The following is a 16,767-nucleotide window of genomic DNA, read 5'->3' as shown; positions in this document are numbered from 1 at the left end:
GCAAATTGGGATTTGAGGTTGAAAGTTCGTTGTTACTTTGCAACTTCCATATTTCATTTACTATTTCTACATTTCAGCTACTTCGGATAACAGTGGTTGCAGACTCACACCAAGATGCCACTCTGTGCCTAGTATCGGTCGTGAGCAGCTTTGTTAGCTTTGGGTAATCTCTGAAGTACTTGGGAATTAGGCTTTTGGTTTCCGGGTGAGCCAGCCAGTGAAATCGCACTATGAAATCTGCGGCCTCAGTTCGAGTAGGAACAGTATCGTCTCTCGTCGTGTAGAGAAAGGGCGTGTTGGTGGTTGAATGCCGCAGGTCGGCGATGTACTGAAGCTGTATGAAGGGAATGCATAGTTACTATATGAAGCTCTCCGTCTTCAGGCCACAAATGGCCCATCGGGACCATCCGACCGCCGTGTCATCCTCAGTTGAGGATGCGGATAGGAGGGACGTGTGGTCAGCACACCGCTCTCCCGGTCGTTATGATGGTTTTCTGTGACCGGAGCCTCGCATCGCGAGGCTGAGTGCAACCCGGAAAATGGCAACAGCGCACGGCGGCCTGGATGGTCACCCATCCAAGTGCCAGCCACGCCCGACAGCGCTTAACTTCGGTGATCTCACGGGAACAGGTGTATCCACTGCGGCAAGGCCGTTACCCATAATTACTATATGATTTCGCTAAAGTTTCACCACGAACGGGTGGTTCACGCTTAACTAACTCGTGACTTTCATGCGCTGGACCCGTGTGCTTCATGCGGACATCAGTTATTTGTGTATGTGGAGAGAGTTCATTTCGAGGCTTAGTAAAAAATTCCTTGCTATCAGTTCATCTTGATCGCAGTGGAGTCAGTCTAGCAGATCTATCAGTGAATCATTGTAAATGCCTCACGAATCATATTGAACTTTGTTTGGTTTAGTCATTCACGTAATGGAACTCTACATGGCACGTGCCTCTTGTGTTCTAGTTGTGTATTAGTACGTTTTATTTGCTTTTCTGAAGTCAGTTACATGAGTTTGCATTCAAATGTTATTGCTATTCAGTTTTCGTTCCACCCGTCTTTCTATTTGAAAGAATTAGGGTGACTTCCACTTCGTATGCGCTCGCACTATGTGAAAGGAACCACGTGACTCTAGCATTGGTATTAATTTCTCACTGAAATTCACATCAATGCTAACATCAGTCTCACTGAGGATTGTACACCTCGTTCTTTGCTTGATTTTCAGCAGATAAGGTAAGATTTTGACTCTGATGCAGACCGCAGAGACTCTGTGCTTTGTTCTACAGAACGTGTGTAGATTCGAGACAGCATATTTGACTGTAGTCATAACAGCTTGGGGCTCACATCCAAATTGCGCTACAGCTGACTACAAACCTTGTTGTGTAAGCACTTTATGCTTGTTGAGATAGCTGATAGGACTGTTCATGTTCAATGAAGTTCAATTTCCTTCTGCCCAGTACAAACCACTGCGCACCTAATGTAAGTATTCTCTGTTTGAATAAGTTTCTACAACTTCTTTTCAGTCAGATTACGTTACTAAAATTTATTCATGGGCCAAAATACGTATTACACATGAAAGGGCATGATTTTCAAATCAACGCATATTTGGATTTACTTTCACAGTGAATCCCACTTCTAAGTAATAAAAATAATGGTTTAGTGCTTCGTGCGGAGTATTTTTTTGTACAGTTGTAAAAGTAGGACATTGAATAATAGAGGGACAAAACTGAGTCATTCGAGGTGTCGATCTGAAGGGCAATGGAGAACATAAAATGCGTGGATAAAGTGAAAAACAGTGAAGTACTAAAAAGTGTAAAAGATCAAAGAACACTCCCTACACCGGCTAAGAAAAGGAAAACAGGCTGGGTGGAACGTGCGGGATGATCAGAAGCAGTCCAAAGAACTTGTAAGGGTGTTGTAGGGTAAGCCGATCTGAGAAATAATTGTTAAGAAAAAAATTCGATGTGTTGCTCCGTTTCCGATTCTATTAACACTGAAGTTAGCCAATCAGATCGCTGTACGCGCAAATTCAAGCAGCCTGCAGATACAATTAGTGTCCATGTTCTCATAGTGTAGTTATTAGCACACGAGACTGCTCAGCCGTTATCTCGCGTTCGACCCTTACTACCGTCCCATATCCAATGTTTGTTAGGAAAGAAAACAGAGAACGTGATTAACAACACCGTCTTTGAAAAACCGATTAAATTGGCACGTACAACTACCTGATTGGTTAATTTCAATGCTAATTAAACCGAGCGGAGTCTTCGCGAATTCGAGTCCAGATTATAAATCACCACGCCACATCGCCCGGTATTTTCGGGGGCAATCGAAACTGCTGCCGGGTAATGCGCTGTCACTTCCTTTAGTTCTGTGTAACCAGCTGTTCCTGGATGTTGCGGATGTTTAGCTTCTCTGACACACCTTAACATGTGTTTCGTGATAGCTGTTCGTGCTGCACATTGTTAAAGGATTATAGAGCTGTTTTGGAAAATAAAGTAAAATTGTTGAAAATCATCTATGCTCACGATGTTATAGCACTCACAGTATTATAATGCAAAAAGGCGCAACAGACTAAATGAAAACGGCACACAAAGTCTCCAGTTTTAAAGGAAAAGCTGGAATTCGGATATAATTTTACGTGCCCAGTTATAAAGTACTTCCTGACCGCTGACATGCATATTAAGTAAAATAGAACTTTTTTACGTTACATCAAAACATTTAAAAAGTTTATTGCAACAACAATCTAACCATCCGGAAAGAGTTCTAAGTGTATGTGAAATTAATCAACGAAGTGCTCCTTTGTAGAAGTGTCAGTGGTAACGTAGCTGCACGACAAGAGGTTACTGGCGGATTTTTTGACTTATTCCTACGATCGATGGACGTAGCAGTCGGCCGAGCGGTTCTAGGCGCTACAGTCTGGAACCGCGAGACCGCTACGGTCGCAGGTTCGTATCCTGCCTCGGGCATGGATGTGTGTGATGTCCTTAGGTTAGTTAGGTTTAGGTAGTTCTAAGATCTAGGGGACTGATGACCTAAGCAGTTAAGTCCCATAGTGATCAGAGCCATTTGAACCATTTGACGTAGCAGTCGCAGAGTGGCTCGAAATTTGCACTCACCCTTCTTGATATAACGCATCGAATTTGTTTCTTAACAACTATTTCTCAGCATAACCTACGCTGCAATACCTATATACTGCGTGGTAAAGGAATCATGCCGGCCGGAGTGGCCGAGAAGTTTTATGCGCTACAGTCTGGAACCGCACGACCGCTACGGTCGCAGGTTCGAATCCTGCCTCGGGCATAGATGTGTGTGATGTCCTGAGGTTAGTTAGGTTTAAGTAATTCTAAGTTCTAGATGACCTCCGATGTTAAGTCCCATAGTGGTCAGAGCCATTTGAACCAAAGAAATTCTAACAGCTATCGACGGTACAGTGGAAGGGCAGAAATAAGTAGGAAGAAGAAGAAGAAAAATATTGGATAACGTGGGAAAAGAAGGAAGTTTAGTTTAGCGGCTCGTCGACATCGAGGTCGTAAAAGGTGGAGCACAAGCTCGGTCTGCTCTAGGATTGGCCGTACCCTTTCAAAGGAACCATTCCGGAATTTTCCTGGAGCGAGTTAGCGATATCACGGAAAACCTAAAGCTGTATAGCCGAACCCGGATTTGAACCGTCGTTCTCCCGAATGCAAGTCCACTGCGCTAGCCACTGCGCCACCTCGATCGGCGATAACGTGAAAAGAGGAAGATACCAAACTACTTAGCAGCTGACCTCGAACAGGCTCGGATAGAGACAGAAATGGTGTCAGGAACCTGCCAATAGGCAGCATACCTTATGATGGGGATTGAGGGCCTCTGTTGAGGCCGTACTTGGGTCATGACCTGTGAGCAAGTGAGGTGGGCGGTGCCAGGGACCTGGCAGACAGACGGTGCCGGCGCCTGGCGGGGGTGGCTGGTGGGGGCGGCGGGGCGCTTTATTATATAAGGCGGCCAGCGGCGCGCCGCCTCACTCTCCGGCAGACCTCTGGGGGCGTCGCATCGAGACACGCGCAGAGCACCGCCGCCGCCGCCGCCGCCGCCGCCGCCTCCTGCACCGCAGAACGACTCCGCGTCATGGTGAGTCGCGAAGCCACGCGCATCACCTCTCTGTGCCGCACCACTAGCGAGGATCACCGCAGCTTGCTTCTGCAGCATTTAGTGCACTAGCTTCCGTCATGTACTGTAGTGGAGCCGATTTCGCTTATTTCGAGAACTGGAACAGTGTCAGCGATGCATTATTTGTTTCGTCCCATTTCTCTCACACATTCTGTAGCACTTCTCTCGTAATCTTTTCCCCTCCCACAGTCCACTCCAACACCATAAATTTTGTAATTTAACAAACGCAGGGGAAGCACAGCGGCCTTCGTAATTAATGTACTGATAAACCACTATACGTCGGGCCTTATTAGATTTATTGACTAAGTCCATTCTTCAGTCGCGACGATCCTCGTTTAGTCATTGTGCTAGTTGCAACAAGTTAGACGTTTAAAACAGCACACAGCACTATCGTCAACACAAAGTGACGATGGTGTCGCATTCTACTTTAGAAGTCTAACTTTTTGCCGCTAGGGTAATGAGTAACTGAGTATACTCGGGTCCGGTGAAGAAAACTAGCCAAATAAATCAAATAACACGCGACCTATAGCGGTTTATCTGTAACTTACATGTTATGATTTATATTCCGGGCAGAAGCACATACACCTATAGACATCATATTCACGGTGATTTACGTAAACTTGGTATTTCAGGAGATGTTGAAAACTTTGGTCCGAGGTTTGTGACGTGACATTGATAGTAAAGCGATTAGTATTTTGGTGTATAGTGAAGTAGTAGCCCATCACTTTTTATTTACCGGTGTAGTGAAGCACTTATGTTCTTTTCCCGACAGTCGAAACCGATTGAAAAGTAGAGTTTGCTAATGTCATGCTTCGCAGCATTACAGCGAAAATTTTCGGAAGGGAACGTGTGAAATACAAAAGCCAGGGCTGCTCGCCCAGTGCAGTTTCACCTTCATTATCACGTAAACATTGAGTAAGGGGGAGGAGTTCAAGTCTTCTTCATATGTAGCACATCTTCCTCCTATTTTCGCGAAAAAATTCGCTGCAGGATAAAAGGGGCTCATGTCATTATACTTCCGTTCCCAAGATCTCATTAACACAGTAACTCAAGTACATAGTTTTTTTTAAAGTGCTTCATTTAATAGCAATGTAAATAGAAATTGATATAAATATTGACCATATAGCAGATCACTTGTTAACAAATGTACCGTGAGTTCTGAAATAGGTTGTTTCGTGTTCTTCAATAGTGTCGGGAATATTTTGGCTTGACGCTTCGGGTAACTCAATAAATATATATAACAGCTCACATGCAAGCAGTTGTCGCCATTTCATGTTGACAGCACGGCCACGAAGATTTAAATGGAAATTAATGTGCGCAAGCACGCGACATGCGTCTCAGAAGGTACGGTAAATATTTATAAAGTTAAAAGAGGAGACAGTTTAGGCGCTTCTGTTGAAGTACTAGAGGATAAGACAACACGATGACCGACTTAAAAAGAAATATGTCAAGAAGGGTGAGTGCAAATTTCGAGCCAGTCTGCGACTGCTACGTCCATCGATCATAGGAATAAGTCATAAAATCCGCCAGTAACCTCTTGGCGTGCAGCTACGTTACGACTGACATTTTGACAAACGGAGCACTTCGTTGATCAATTTCACATAGCTTAGAACTCTTTCCGGATGGTTATGTTGTTGTTGCAATAAACTTTTTAAATGCTTTGACGTTGTTGTGGTCTTCAGTCCAGTGACTGGTTTGATGCAGCTCTCCATGTGTAACGTAAAAAAAAGTTCCATTTTACTTAATATGCATCTCATCGGTCAGGAAGTACTTTTTAACTGGACACGTAAAATTATTTCCGAATTCTAGCTTTTCTTTTAAAACTGGAGACTTTTTGTGCCGTTTACATTTAGTTTGATGCGCCTTTTTGCGTTATAGTACTGTGAGTGCTATAACAACGTGAGCATAGTTGCTTTCCGGGGGCAATCGAAACTCCTGCCAGCAAATGCGCTATCACTTCCTTTAGATCTACACAACCAGCTGTTCCTGCATGTTGCGGAATGTTTAGCTTCTCTGACACACCTTAACATGTGTTTCGTGATAGCTGTTCGTGCTGCACATTGTTATTGGTTAACGGATTATAGAGCTGTTTTGTAAGATAAAGTAAAACTGTTAACGGGCGATCAAGAAGTTGGAGCTCAGCTAGTGATGAAGAGAGTATGTGTACGTCCGAAGGTAACACAAAGAATAAGGTAATACCTTTTGTCACTGGACAGCATAATTACATAGGCAATTTCAAGGAGCAGTATAAACTGGAGCCCTATTATCTTCAAGGAAGTCATTCTTCTTGTCTAGATATTTATGTCTTCGTAACACCAATTCATAAATGCATGCATGCAAGAAATATGTGCCAGGCTCTCGAAGACAATTCCAGGGCGACCCGGACAACAGTGCAGTCGTCGCCGTAAGGCGGAAACGGTGCGCTTTATCTGACGTCCAAAGGGACATGATCATCGGCTTACAGGACAAGGGTAGAACCATTTCCGAAGCGGCTAAGTTTGTAAACTGTTCGCGTGCCGCCGTGTTTAAAGTATACCGTGCATGGCAAAATGGCGCTATCCAAAACTGGTGTCGAGGCAAGTGAAATGCACCTCTGGCCATACAAGACAGAAGCGAACAACGGCTGCGGAGATATGTATGGCGAATAGACTTGCAAGTGTTGAGGAACTGATCATCGAGATGAACCAAGGGGCTACCAACAGCGTCTCCTCAGCGACCGTTCAACGAACATTGCTGCGTATGGGCCTCTGCTGCTAACGCCTGGTTCATGCACTCATGCTGACTGCTGTGCATCGGCGACGAAAGCTGGAATTTTTACGCCAATACCGCAAATGGACGTCCAACGTCCACGGAGTGGCGACAGGAGGCCTTTTCAGATGAATCACGTTTTATGCTCCATCGGCGTGAAACGCCTGAAAGTAAAAACCCTGCAATAATTGTCGGAAGGGTGTAGGTCGGAGGAGGGAATGTTGTGGTACAGGGAATGTTTTCGTGGCACATCTTGGGTGACCTGTCATTTAGGAAGGCACTCTGGATCGACACAAGTATGCATCTATCCTTGGGAACCATGTCCAACACTACATGCAGTTTGTTTCTCTTCGGCACGTGTCCACCTAAGAGCAAAAAAATGTTCAAATGTGTGGGAAATCTTATGGGACTTAACTGCTAAGGTCATCAGTCCCTAAGCTTACACACTACCTAACTTAAATTATCCTAAGGACAAACACACACACCCATGCCCGAAGGAGGACTCGAACCTCCTCCGGGACCAGCCGCACAGTCCTTGACTGCAGCGCCGTAGACCGACCTACGAGCAGGACAATGCAACATGTCGCTCAGATCGCAATGTAAATGGGTATATCGAAGAGCACCATTTTGAGTTTACCGTACTCCCCGGCTACCAAACTGCCCGGATTTAAACCCAATCGAGAATCTGTGGGACCACCTCGATCGGGCTGTTAGTACCATGGATCCTCAACCTTGAAACCTAGCGCAGACGACCACGGCAATGGAGTCGGCTTGGCTCCACATCACTATCGGTACCTTCCAAACCTCATCGACTCTCTTCGTGCTCGTCTCGCAGCGGCCTGCGCTGCAAACCGTGAATATTCAGGCTTCTGACAGGAGGTCGCATTAATGCTGGGTAGAGTAATGTCACTCTTAAAAGATATCGGAAACCAAACTTTCGTCTTTTAGGGAAACGTTTCGATGCTGCTGCAAGACCCTTACTGGGACCAGCCGTATACACTAACGGCAATTAAAATTGCTACACCAAGAAGAAATGCAGATGATAAACGGGTATTCAGTGGACAAATATATTATACTAGAACTGACATGTAATTACATTTTCACGCAATTTAGCGGCATACATCCTGAGAAATCATTACCCATAACAACCACCTCTGACCGTAATAACGGCCTTGATACCCCTGGGCATTGAGTCAAACAGAGCTTGGATGGCGTGTACAGGTACAGCTGCCCATGCAGCTTTAACGCGATACCACAATTCATCAAGAGTAGTGACTGGCGTATTGTGACGAGCCAGTTGCTCGGCTACCATTGATTGACCACACGTTTTCAGTTGGTGAGAGATGTGGAGAATGTGCTGGCCAGGGCAGCAATCGAACATTTTCTGCATCCAGAAAGCCCCGTACAGGCCTGCAACATGCGGTCGGGCATTATCCTGCAGAAATGTAGGGTTTCGCAGGGATCGAATGGAGGGTAGAGCCACGGGTCGAAACACGTCTGAAATGTAACGTCCACTGTTCAAAGTGCCGTCAGTGCGAACAAGAGATGAACGAGACGTGTAACCAATGGCTCCCCATACCATCACCCCGGGTGATACGCCAGTTTGGCGATGACGAATACACGCTTCCAATGTGCGTTCACCGCGATGTCGCCAAACACGGATGCGACCATCATGATGCTGTAAACAGAATCTGGATTCATCCGACAAAATGACGTTTTGCCATTAGTGCACCCAGGTTCGTCGTTGAGTACACCATCGCAGGCGCTCCTGTCTGTGATGCAGCGTCAAGGGTAACCGCAGCCATGGTCTCCGAGTTGATAGTCCACGCTGCTGAAAACGTCGTCGAACTGTTCGTGCAGATTGTTGCTGTCTTGCAAACGTCTCCATCTGTTGATTCAGTGCCCGAGACGTGGCTGCACGATCCGTTACAGCCTTGCGGATAAGATGCCTGTCATCTCGACTGCTAGTTATACGAGGCCATTGGGATCCAGCACGGCGTTCCGAATTACCATCCTGAACCCACCGATTCCATATTCTGGTAACAGTCATTGGATCTCGACCAACGCGAGCAACAATGTCGCGATACGATAAACCGCAATCGCGATAGGCTACAATCCGACCTTTATCAAAGTCGGAAACGTGATGGTACGCATTTCTCCTCCTTACACAAGGCATCACAACAACGTTTCACCAGGCAACGCCGGTCGATTGCTGTTTGTGTATGAGAAATCGGTTGGAAACGTTCCTCATGTCATCACGTTGTAGGTGTCGCCACCGGCGCCAATCTTGTGTGAATGCTCTGAGAAGCTAATCATTTGCTTATCACAGCATATTCTTCCTGTCGGTTAAATTTCGCGCCTGTAGCACGTTATCTTCGTGGTGTAGCAATTTTAATGGCCAGTAGTATACTTTCAGAGTGTAAGAGATGAATGATAAGAGAAATGATAAGTATTCGGGAGTAGTTGGTTTCCAGCCTTACCCCGGCCACCCTAATTTAGGTGTCCCTAGTAACTGGAGGCAAATATGAAGAAAGTCTCTTTAAAACGACGGTGGCTCATTCCCTAACCGCGTTTGTGTTCCATAGATCTTGTCGTCTAAAGCAGATTAAACCCTACTCTCACCTCGTTCATTCGCGGTCATATATTGGCTTGCGAAATTCTTGAATGAGTCGTACTATCATAACGAAAACGAAGTAAGACTTTTTTTTTTTAAATAGAGAAACTGAGTTTGAATTTTGTGTATCATACAAGACGTGGACAATCATACACTTGCAGAACAACCCTTAATCTTTTTTTTTCCTTGCCTTGTGTGCACTCTCAATGAGGTTACCTTCACAACTGTAATATCATGTGCAGGGATTCGTAATAAACAGAGGTTTGTGAGTGTCTTCGTGGCAATAAGTCGCTTTTCCCGAGTTAGCAGTCAGACTTTTCCCTCGCGCTTCCATACTGTCTCCAGAACTTGGGGGACTGCTACATTAAATACAACACCCTACAAGCCTTTCTTAAAATAAATGCGTTAAGTAGTTCCTCGACTGCGAGAGTGCCTTTCTGTGTGTTTATGCTGTTCATTACCGGCTCTATTGCCACTGCTTTAACGTCTCTTTTCAAGCAAGACCTAGGAGAACATAAAAGGAAGCGATTAATCAAAATTCGTGGAAACCTTGCTGGAGCTTCGTTCAGTCAGATATAATGTGCTACTAGTTATGTTCAAAATAAATCCGATTTAAGATGTTCATTCACCTAGTTGACTATAACTAGGCGACTGGTAACTAGGCGACTGGTGAAAGAGACGACGCCAGTGGCATCCCATTACACAGTTGCACAACAGCAAAAAAGCTTTTGCGATAACATGATACGTCCGCGAGAAAAGCATTAACTTTTTGTCACACATAGATGATGGAGGTGTGAAAAAACGATTCGTGTTCTACAGCAATACTAATACAGCACAAAAATTATACGCATTTTTGATGCCACCCAGAACTGCGATAATCCTGAACCTCCAATCGACCATGAAAATGTTAGACACAGAGCACAAGCTTGGAATGGACAGTCATGCGGCGGCCTATTAGAAGGAACAATTCCAATGTTCTCTTCAAATGATTAACAGATGTAAAATCTAAATTTGGATGAGCGGTAAAGATTCCTAATCATTTCCAACTACGAGTTGAGTGTCTTAACAACTTGCAACGTAAATCTAAAGCAGTGTTTCATTATCAGAAGTGACATAGATTAATCAACATCTGAACGACCCTGCATCTCAATACAGTTTGTACACGGCACTAAATGTACGGGAATTTTGTTCAGGAAAGAAATAACTTCGTGGGACCAACGGCTACACTCACTTGATCTTTCTGGCAATTTTGTATTCTGTACACAAAGATCAAACAATTTTAGGAGGAAAGTTATTTTGATGATACTGAAGATATAAGATACTAAGACGATAGTTCTGTAGCTGGTAACAGGAGAAAGGGTTTCAAAGCCTGAAGGTTGAAATAAGAACTGGTATCTATTTAGACCTGTAGGTAACAGTTGACGTCTTTTTGACGATGACCTCAGCGTTATTGGGTAGTGAGGTATGCACCTCATACGTTGACAGTGAGTTTACGAACTTGATTGTCGGGCCTCTATCTGCGTATTTGCAATATCCTGCGACTGAGAATCAAGTCTTACGGACTCAAAGCGGCGCTGTCCCATGTGCTCACTCGTGTCTGGGTTTGTGGCCGAGGAGGCCGCTGTCAGCCGCCTGTCACGGCCAGGGGCCAGTAAGCTGGCTACTGACCACCGGCCCCTCTTCCCAACGGCCCTTTCCCGTGTCCGCTTTCCGGATGGCTGCTGTGCAGATCCGCGAAATGGTGGCGCCGGTTAAATAGAGCGTAGCTTTGCTGACGGACGTGCACTTAAGCAGCTAACGAGCGCAGCTAGAGCCGGTGACCGTGAAGTACAGAGCTGTGTGCCATACCTTTAGGATAACAATTAAACAAGCGTTTTTGTCTGGTTTGATGTGGGGCTACAACTATTACATCTCCTTTGTCAAACTCTTCATTTTAAAATAGCACCTACACGAATCGTTCTCATATATTTGATGTACATGCTTCCCTCTCTTCCCTCTGACATCTTTCTGTAACACCACATCACAAAAGCTTCGATTCTCTTCTCTCCGGGTTTTCCAAGTCGATCATTCACTTCCGTACAATGCAGTGCACCAGACATATATTCTTAGAAATTCCTTTCTCACATTGCGACGAACGTTCGGTACTAGTAGACTTTTTCGGGAGAGAAATACTCGTTTCGCTTGCATCCTACGATCTCCTTGTTCCTTCCAAGAAGTGTTATTTTGCTTGCAAGGAAGCAGAATTCCTTCACTGTGTCTGCTACATGATTCCCAACTTTGGTGCTAATTTGTTACTAATCTCATTTCTGCTGTTCTTATTACGTCCGTCTTTCTTTACATCGGTCTCAATCCATGTTCTGTGCTCACCTGTCATTTCATTCCTCTTTAACAGGCCCTGTAATCCTTACTCAAGTTCACAGAAAAAAATGGTTTAAATGGCTCTGAGCACTATGGGACTTAACTTCTAAGGTCATCAGTCCCCTAGAACTTAGAACTAATTAAACCTAACTAACCTAAGGACATCACACACACCCATGCCCGAGGCAGGATTCGAACCTGCGACCGTAGCGGTCGCGCGGTTCCAGACTGTAGTGCCTAGAACCGCTCGGCCACCACGGCCGGCAAGTTCACAGAAAATAGCAGTGCCGTTGGTGAATATTATTATTGAGACGAATAGCACATGATTCTAAAGCGAGTACTATGAGATAAGAAAGTAATGGTCGAAAAAGAATAATTAGCTTTTATCGAAATAAACCACTAAAACCTTATGGCAACAATTTACCCTCACAGTACCTGCCCAAGGCGGCAAAAATGAGGTTACACTTGCAGAATCTCGACCCAAAACTCTACAGAGAGTCGATGCTGGGGACCGTGGCTTATGGACAAAAAAATGGTTCAAATGGCTCTGAGCACTATGGGACTTAACTTCTGAGGTCATCAGTCCCCTAGAACTTAGAACTACTTAAACCTAACTAACCTAAGGACATCACACACATCCATGCCCGAGGCAGGATTCGAACCTGCGACCGTAGCGGTCGCGCAGTTCCAGACTGTAGCGCTTAGAACCGCTCGGCCACACCGGCCGGCTCTTACGGACATTTTTCAGTCCTGATGTCGTTGTTGTTGTCATTGAAAATGTCATTACGGTTGAAACAAGCATCAGCCGCGAAAAACATTTATTTCGTGTTATTCGTCGTTTCATAATTACGCTATGTAATCTGTTACTGGAAATGAATCTTTGCTCCAAGACCAAATTGGCCCTATTGCTTGCAAACGTTTTTCATGACAAGGGTGTAATTACCGCAGCACCAAACACTTCATACAGTCTTCTTCGAAGCGTGCATTGCACAAACAAGTTAAAGGATGTTGTTTGATGAATTTTCTGATACGACAACCATTATCGTCTCCTCACATTCTACTCGACCAATAATCCTTGTTAAGAAATTTGCCTAGCTCTACGTACTTGAACAATCCAGTTTCCCATAAGTTTCTGTTCTACGGCGATAAATTTCTTCCAACGGGGATTACACCTACTCCGAAACCCCTCCGCTGTGGACGAATCTCAGACGGTAGAGTATCACTCATCAAAGTAGCGTCACGGAAGTTAGTGCGACAGACAGTTGCTTGTGAGAAAACAAACAGTTTACAAGCAGGTACCTCTCACGTATCACTCACTAAAGATCTTATATATATTTTAGTAGTGAGTACTACTGACCATTGGTTCCAAATCTCAAACTATCCAAATGTCAAACTACAGTGTTTAGAATCCGCTACCACTTTCCTAGTGGCAATGTGCAAGTGCGGCCACAGACCACACACTATAAGGAAAGGGCGCTGCTGTTGAATAGCGACAAAAAGTCGCATTCCACCACGTAATATGAAAATAATGAGGGTCAAATTAAAGATATTCGTAAAATACTAGAGAAAATAATAAGTTTATCTGAGAAGAACAATAGAGTATAGAGATTATCTTTAAAAGATCAGCCAGAGAAATAGACTAAATATAAAGAGTGACAGTTTTACAAAGACAGAGAAAAATCCCAGACTCAGTTCCCCTAAAATGGCAACAACAATGTGAGAGGGATTAAAACATAGAGTACATCGTCAAACAGTAAGTTTATTTGTTGGTAAAAGAGGGTAAATCGATAGAGTTGCCGAAAGAAAAACCACTCACAAGCGACAATATATAGAAAGAGATGGCTTCAGCTCGTTAAAAGCTACGTTAAAGAAGAGAAAACCATGGGGGACGATGCGGTTTTTTCTTCTTCTTCCTTTCGTTTTTGCCGTCTGACGACCATGTTAATTTGTGTCAGCTTCGTTTCTTCTTGTCTTTCTCCTTGTCCAACACGCTTTCATTCCCATATTTTACAACCTCTTTCAGCCTTCTCTCCGTGATGATTTTGTTCTGCGTCTAGCCCTGTCCTCAAAACCTGTGGAAACCTGGGTTTTTTACTTTAAAGTCATCCTATTGCATATCTGTGAGTATTGTATTCCATTTTTCCAGATCCAGTTGTATCTCTCGGATCCAGCGTGCTTTGGCCCTCTTGTTTCAAAGAAACCGTCACCATTATTTGCTGTGTTAACGTCTGCTGGTCCATTCATAGGATGTGTCCGAAGAAAACGCTCTTTCTTTTCCTGATGATGTCCGAAGAGTCTCTCTGTCTTGGTATACAGTTCTTGGTTCGCTAGTCTTATAAACTGTCCGTCTCTGTTCTTCGAGGCCCTAAAAGCCTCCTGAGGATCTCTCGTTCCACCAGTTCTAGTCTCTTAAGTCTTCGGTTCTTACTGGGTTAAGAGTTTCAGCTGCGTATAAGATTTCAGCGCTGATCACTCTCTGTTAATGTCAGTTTTGCATTGATCGAAATATTCGTATTGTAAATGTCCATAGTCAGTTTGTATGCTGAATTTATTTTGTTTACTCGTGCTCCTATCGTTTACCTTTCTGGCAAACCAGTTTCTTACCATCGTCCTAGGTATTTAAATCTTCTCACTTCAAGAATTTTCCCTTCTTTTACTGTCATCCATCTAGGAGCTGTATTGATGTTTGTCATATACTGTGTCTTTTCGATGGAGATCTGAGGTAGGACTGCTTTCGCCGCTTCTCCTTGTAACTGTATGGTCTGCTTAACCACCTCTTCTAATGATTTCGACAATATCACAATATCGTCTGCGAATGTTCCTTTTCTCTTGCGCCCCAGTCGTATTCCAACCATTCCTTCCATTTCTCGTCGCCACTTCCTGATCGTCTTAACAAATATACAGTTAAAGAGCAAAATGAGTCCATCTCCCTGTCTGACTCCAGTTTTAATCTTGAGGGCCTTTGAACACTTTACTCTAACTGGATGTTGTGTTGCTTAAGGTCTGTTTAATCAGTTCACTGATTTTCTATCCAACCCCATCTCCTCTAAAATTTGGACCAGTGTTAGTCTGTCTACTGAACCACAAATTTTCGAGAAGTCTACGATTGAGAGTACGAAATTTTTACTCCTCTGTTTTTGATACGCTATTACCAGTTTCAGATTTAAAATTTATTCTACACATGATCTTCTCTTTTTGAAGCCTCCTTGGTACTTACTAGTTTATGGATTTAGTTCATTTTCCACTCTTTTTTTTTCAATTAAATTCAACGACGGCAAGGTAAACTTGTGATCGCTGTTTCCCTCTGACGCTGCTGTTTCTTACACGATTTACGTACATAAGTTTCCGCAACAATAGCCACAGTCCTTTTAAATGTATCAGATGTGATACAAGCCTCTGAAACACGCTTCAGTTGAGAACACACCAGTAACTTGTGTTTTTAGAAAGTTCACAAGTCGCACGCTCTACTTACGACAGAATGCACGCGAGTTGGAAATGCACTATGTGTGACACTTGACAGTACAGTAGTACTAAAACGTCGCGCTGACAAACCAATGCTGCGGTCGTTTGTCGCTCAGCAGTACCTTCTTGCAAACAAGAACATAGCACAGAACTTTTAATGCTGTATCTGAGCTGCCACCTTATGTTACCCAATTGTGTTATAAAAACACACCAACAAACCTCAGCGTTACTTTATATGTTTCTTCAATATCATCATAAATTGAATTAACTCTTAATTTCTGTGCTGTTTACTCCCAGGAGTATACTTCTTTCATTCCTGCAGACTTGCTAAAGTTTAATTTGTGTGATTTATAGTAGGTCTACAGTGCATTAACTAACCTTCCCTAATAAATGTTACTAACGTTGGCGCCTTTATACCATTTGCTCAATATGCAAGGAGTCTTTGGGATCTGGGCTGCGGGTTGGTGCATCATGGCTCTCTTGCTGTTTAGATTAGGCCATCTGGTGTTCCTGTTGCCTGTGTAGCGCACTGGCCTCTCCGACGCCCATTTTGTTTCTGTTGCAGTATGATAGCAACCTCAGCGAGTCGGTAGCGCGCTTTGGCAGACAGTAGTCGCGTTTTCTTCCGCCCCTATCGACGTTTCCAGTCGTGGTCCCCGCAGCGAGAAGTCCAGGCCGGTAGCATGTACCAGAATATGCTGGCTAAGGAAGGGGTAAGGCATCTCTCCTTATACTTGAGCGCTCGTCTCATTAATACGTCCATAATGTACGCTTCTCTTTGATCCCCTAACATTCCCGAATCTAACTGTCGTACTGAAATAACAACAGCAATTATTTACTTACCTGTAAGAAGATTGTCCTAAAATGTTTTGTTATGAAAACTTTCAATTTCTTTTTGGAACATCTACACTGTTGGTCATTAAAATTGCAACACCAGGAAGGACAGCAATTAAGGAAATTTTACTTATTGTGTACTCGCAGTATAGATGGTTCAAATGGCTCTGAGCACTATGGGACTCAACTGCCGAGGTCATTAGTCCCCTAGAACTTAGAACTAGTTAAACCTAACTAACCTAAGGACATCACAAACATCCATGCCCGAGGCAGGATTCGAACCTGCGACCGCAGCGGTCTTGCGGTTCCAGACTGCAGCGCCTTTAACCGCACGGCCACTTCGGCCGGCTTACTCGCAGTATAGTAGAAAGAATACAACATTACATTTGTAGATAGGGTGTACAGGCTGCGAAATTTAGTGCACAGAGCTTCCACCTCTCAAGGCAGTAACTGCTCTACTTCGGCTGGGCATCCAGTCGTGTTTCAACTTTGATGGCAGGTGGGAGTACGTCATTCCATGCTCTTTCGACTCTATGCCAGAGTTCATCAATCGTAATGGCGTACTAGTAATCGTGGCATGCCTGTCTCGGTAATTCTTGAAC

General features: G+C 44.2%; 1 protein-coding gene and 1 pseudogene across 2 annotated transcripts in view; one reads left to right on the top strand and one right to left on the bottom strand.

The window, feature by feature from the left end:
• Window positions 1-540: 540 nt before the first annotated feature.
• On the bottom strand, window positions 541-658 carry LOC124778325 (annotated as a pseudogene).
• A 3,349-nt stretch (window positions 659-4,007) lies between these two features.
• Window positions 4,008-16,767, top strand: part of LOC124775061 (tubulin alpha-1C chain) — a 109,196-nt gene continuing 96,436 nt past the window's right edge. Inside the window, exons 1-2 of one of the 2 annotated variants that reach the window (XM_047249855.1) lie at window positions 4,008-4,110; window positions 15,897-16,044. In XM_047249855.1, coding sequence (XP_047105811.1) covers window positions 16,015-16,044 — 30 coding nt within the window. In that variant the 5' untranslated portion in view covers window positions 4,008-4,110; window positions 15,897-16,014. The remainder of the gene's footprint in view (window positions 4,111-15,896; window positions 16,045-16,767) is intronic. The other variant, XM_047249856.1, reaches the window with a different exon arrangement.

Source organism: Schistocerca piceifrons, chromosome 2 (assembly GCF_021461385.2).
Source record: "Schistocerca piceifrons isolate TAMUIC-IGC-003096 chromosome 2, iqSchPice1.1, whole genome shotgun sequence".
NCBI lineage: Eukaryota > Metazoa > Arthropoda > Insecta > Orthoptera > Acrididae > Schistocerca > Schistocerca piceifrons.
The sequence above is the reverse complement of the archived record's forward strand: the minus strand, read 5'-3'. Positions and strand labels throughout refer to the sequence as shown.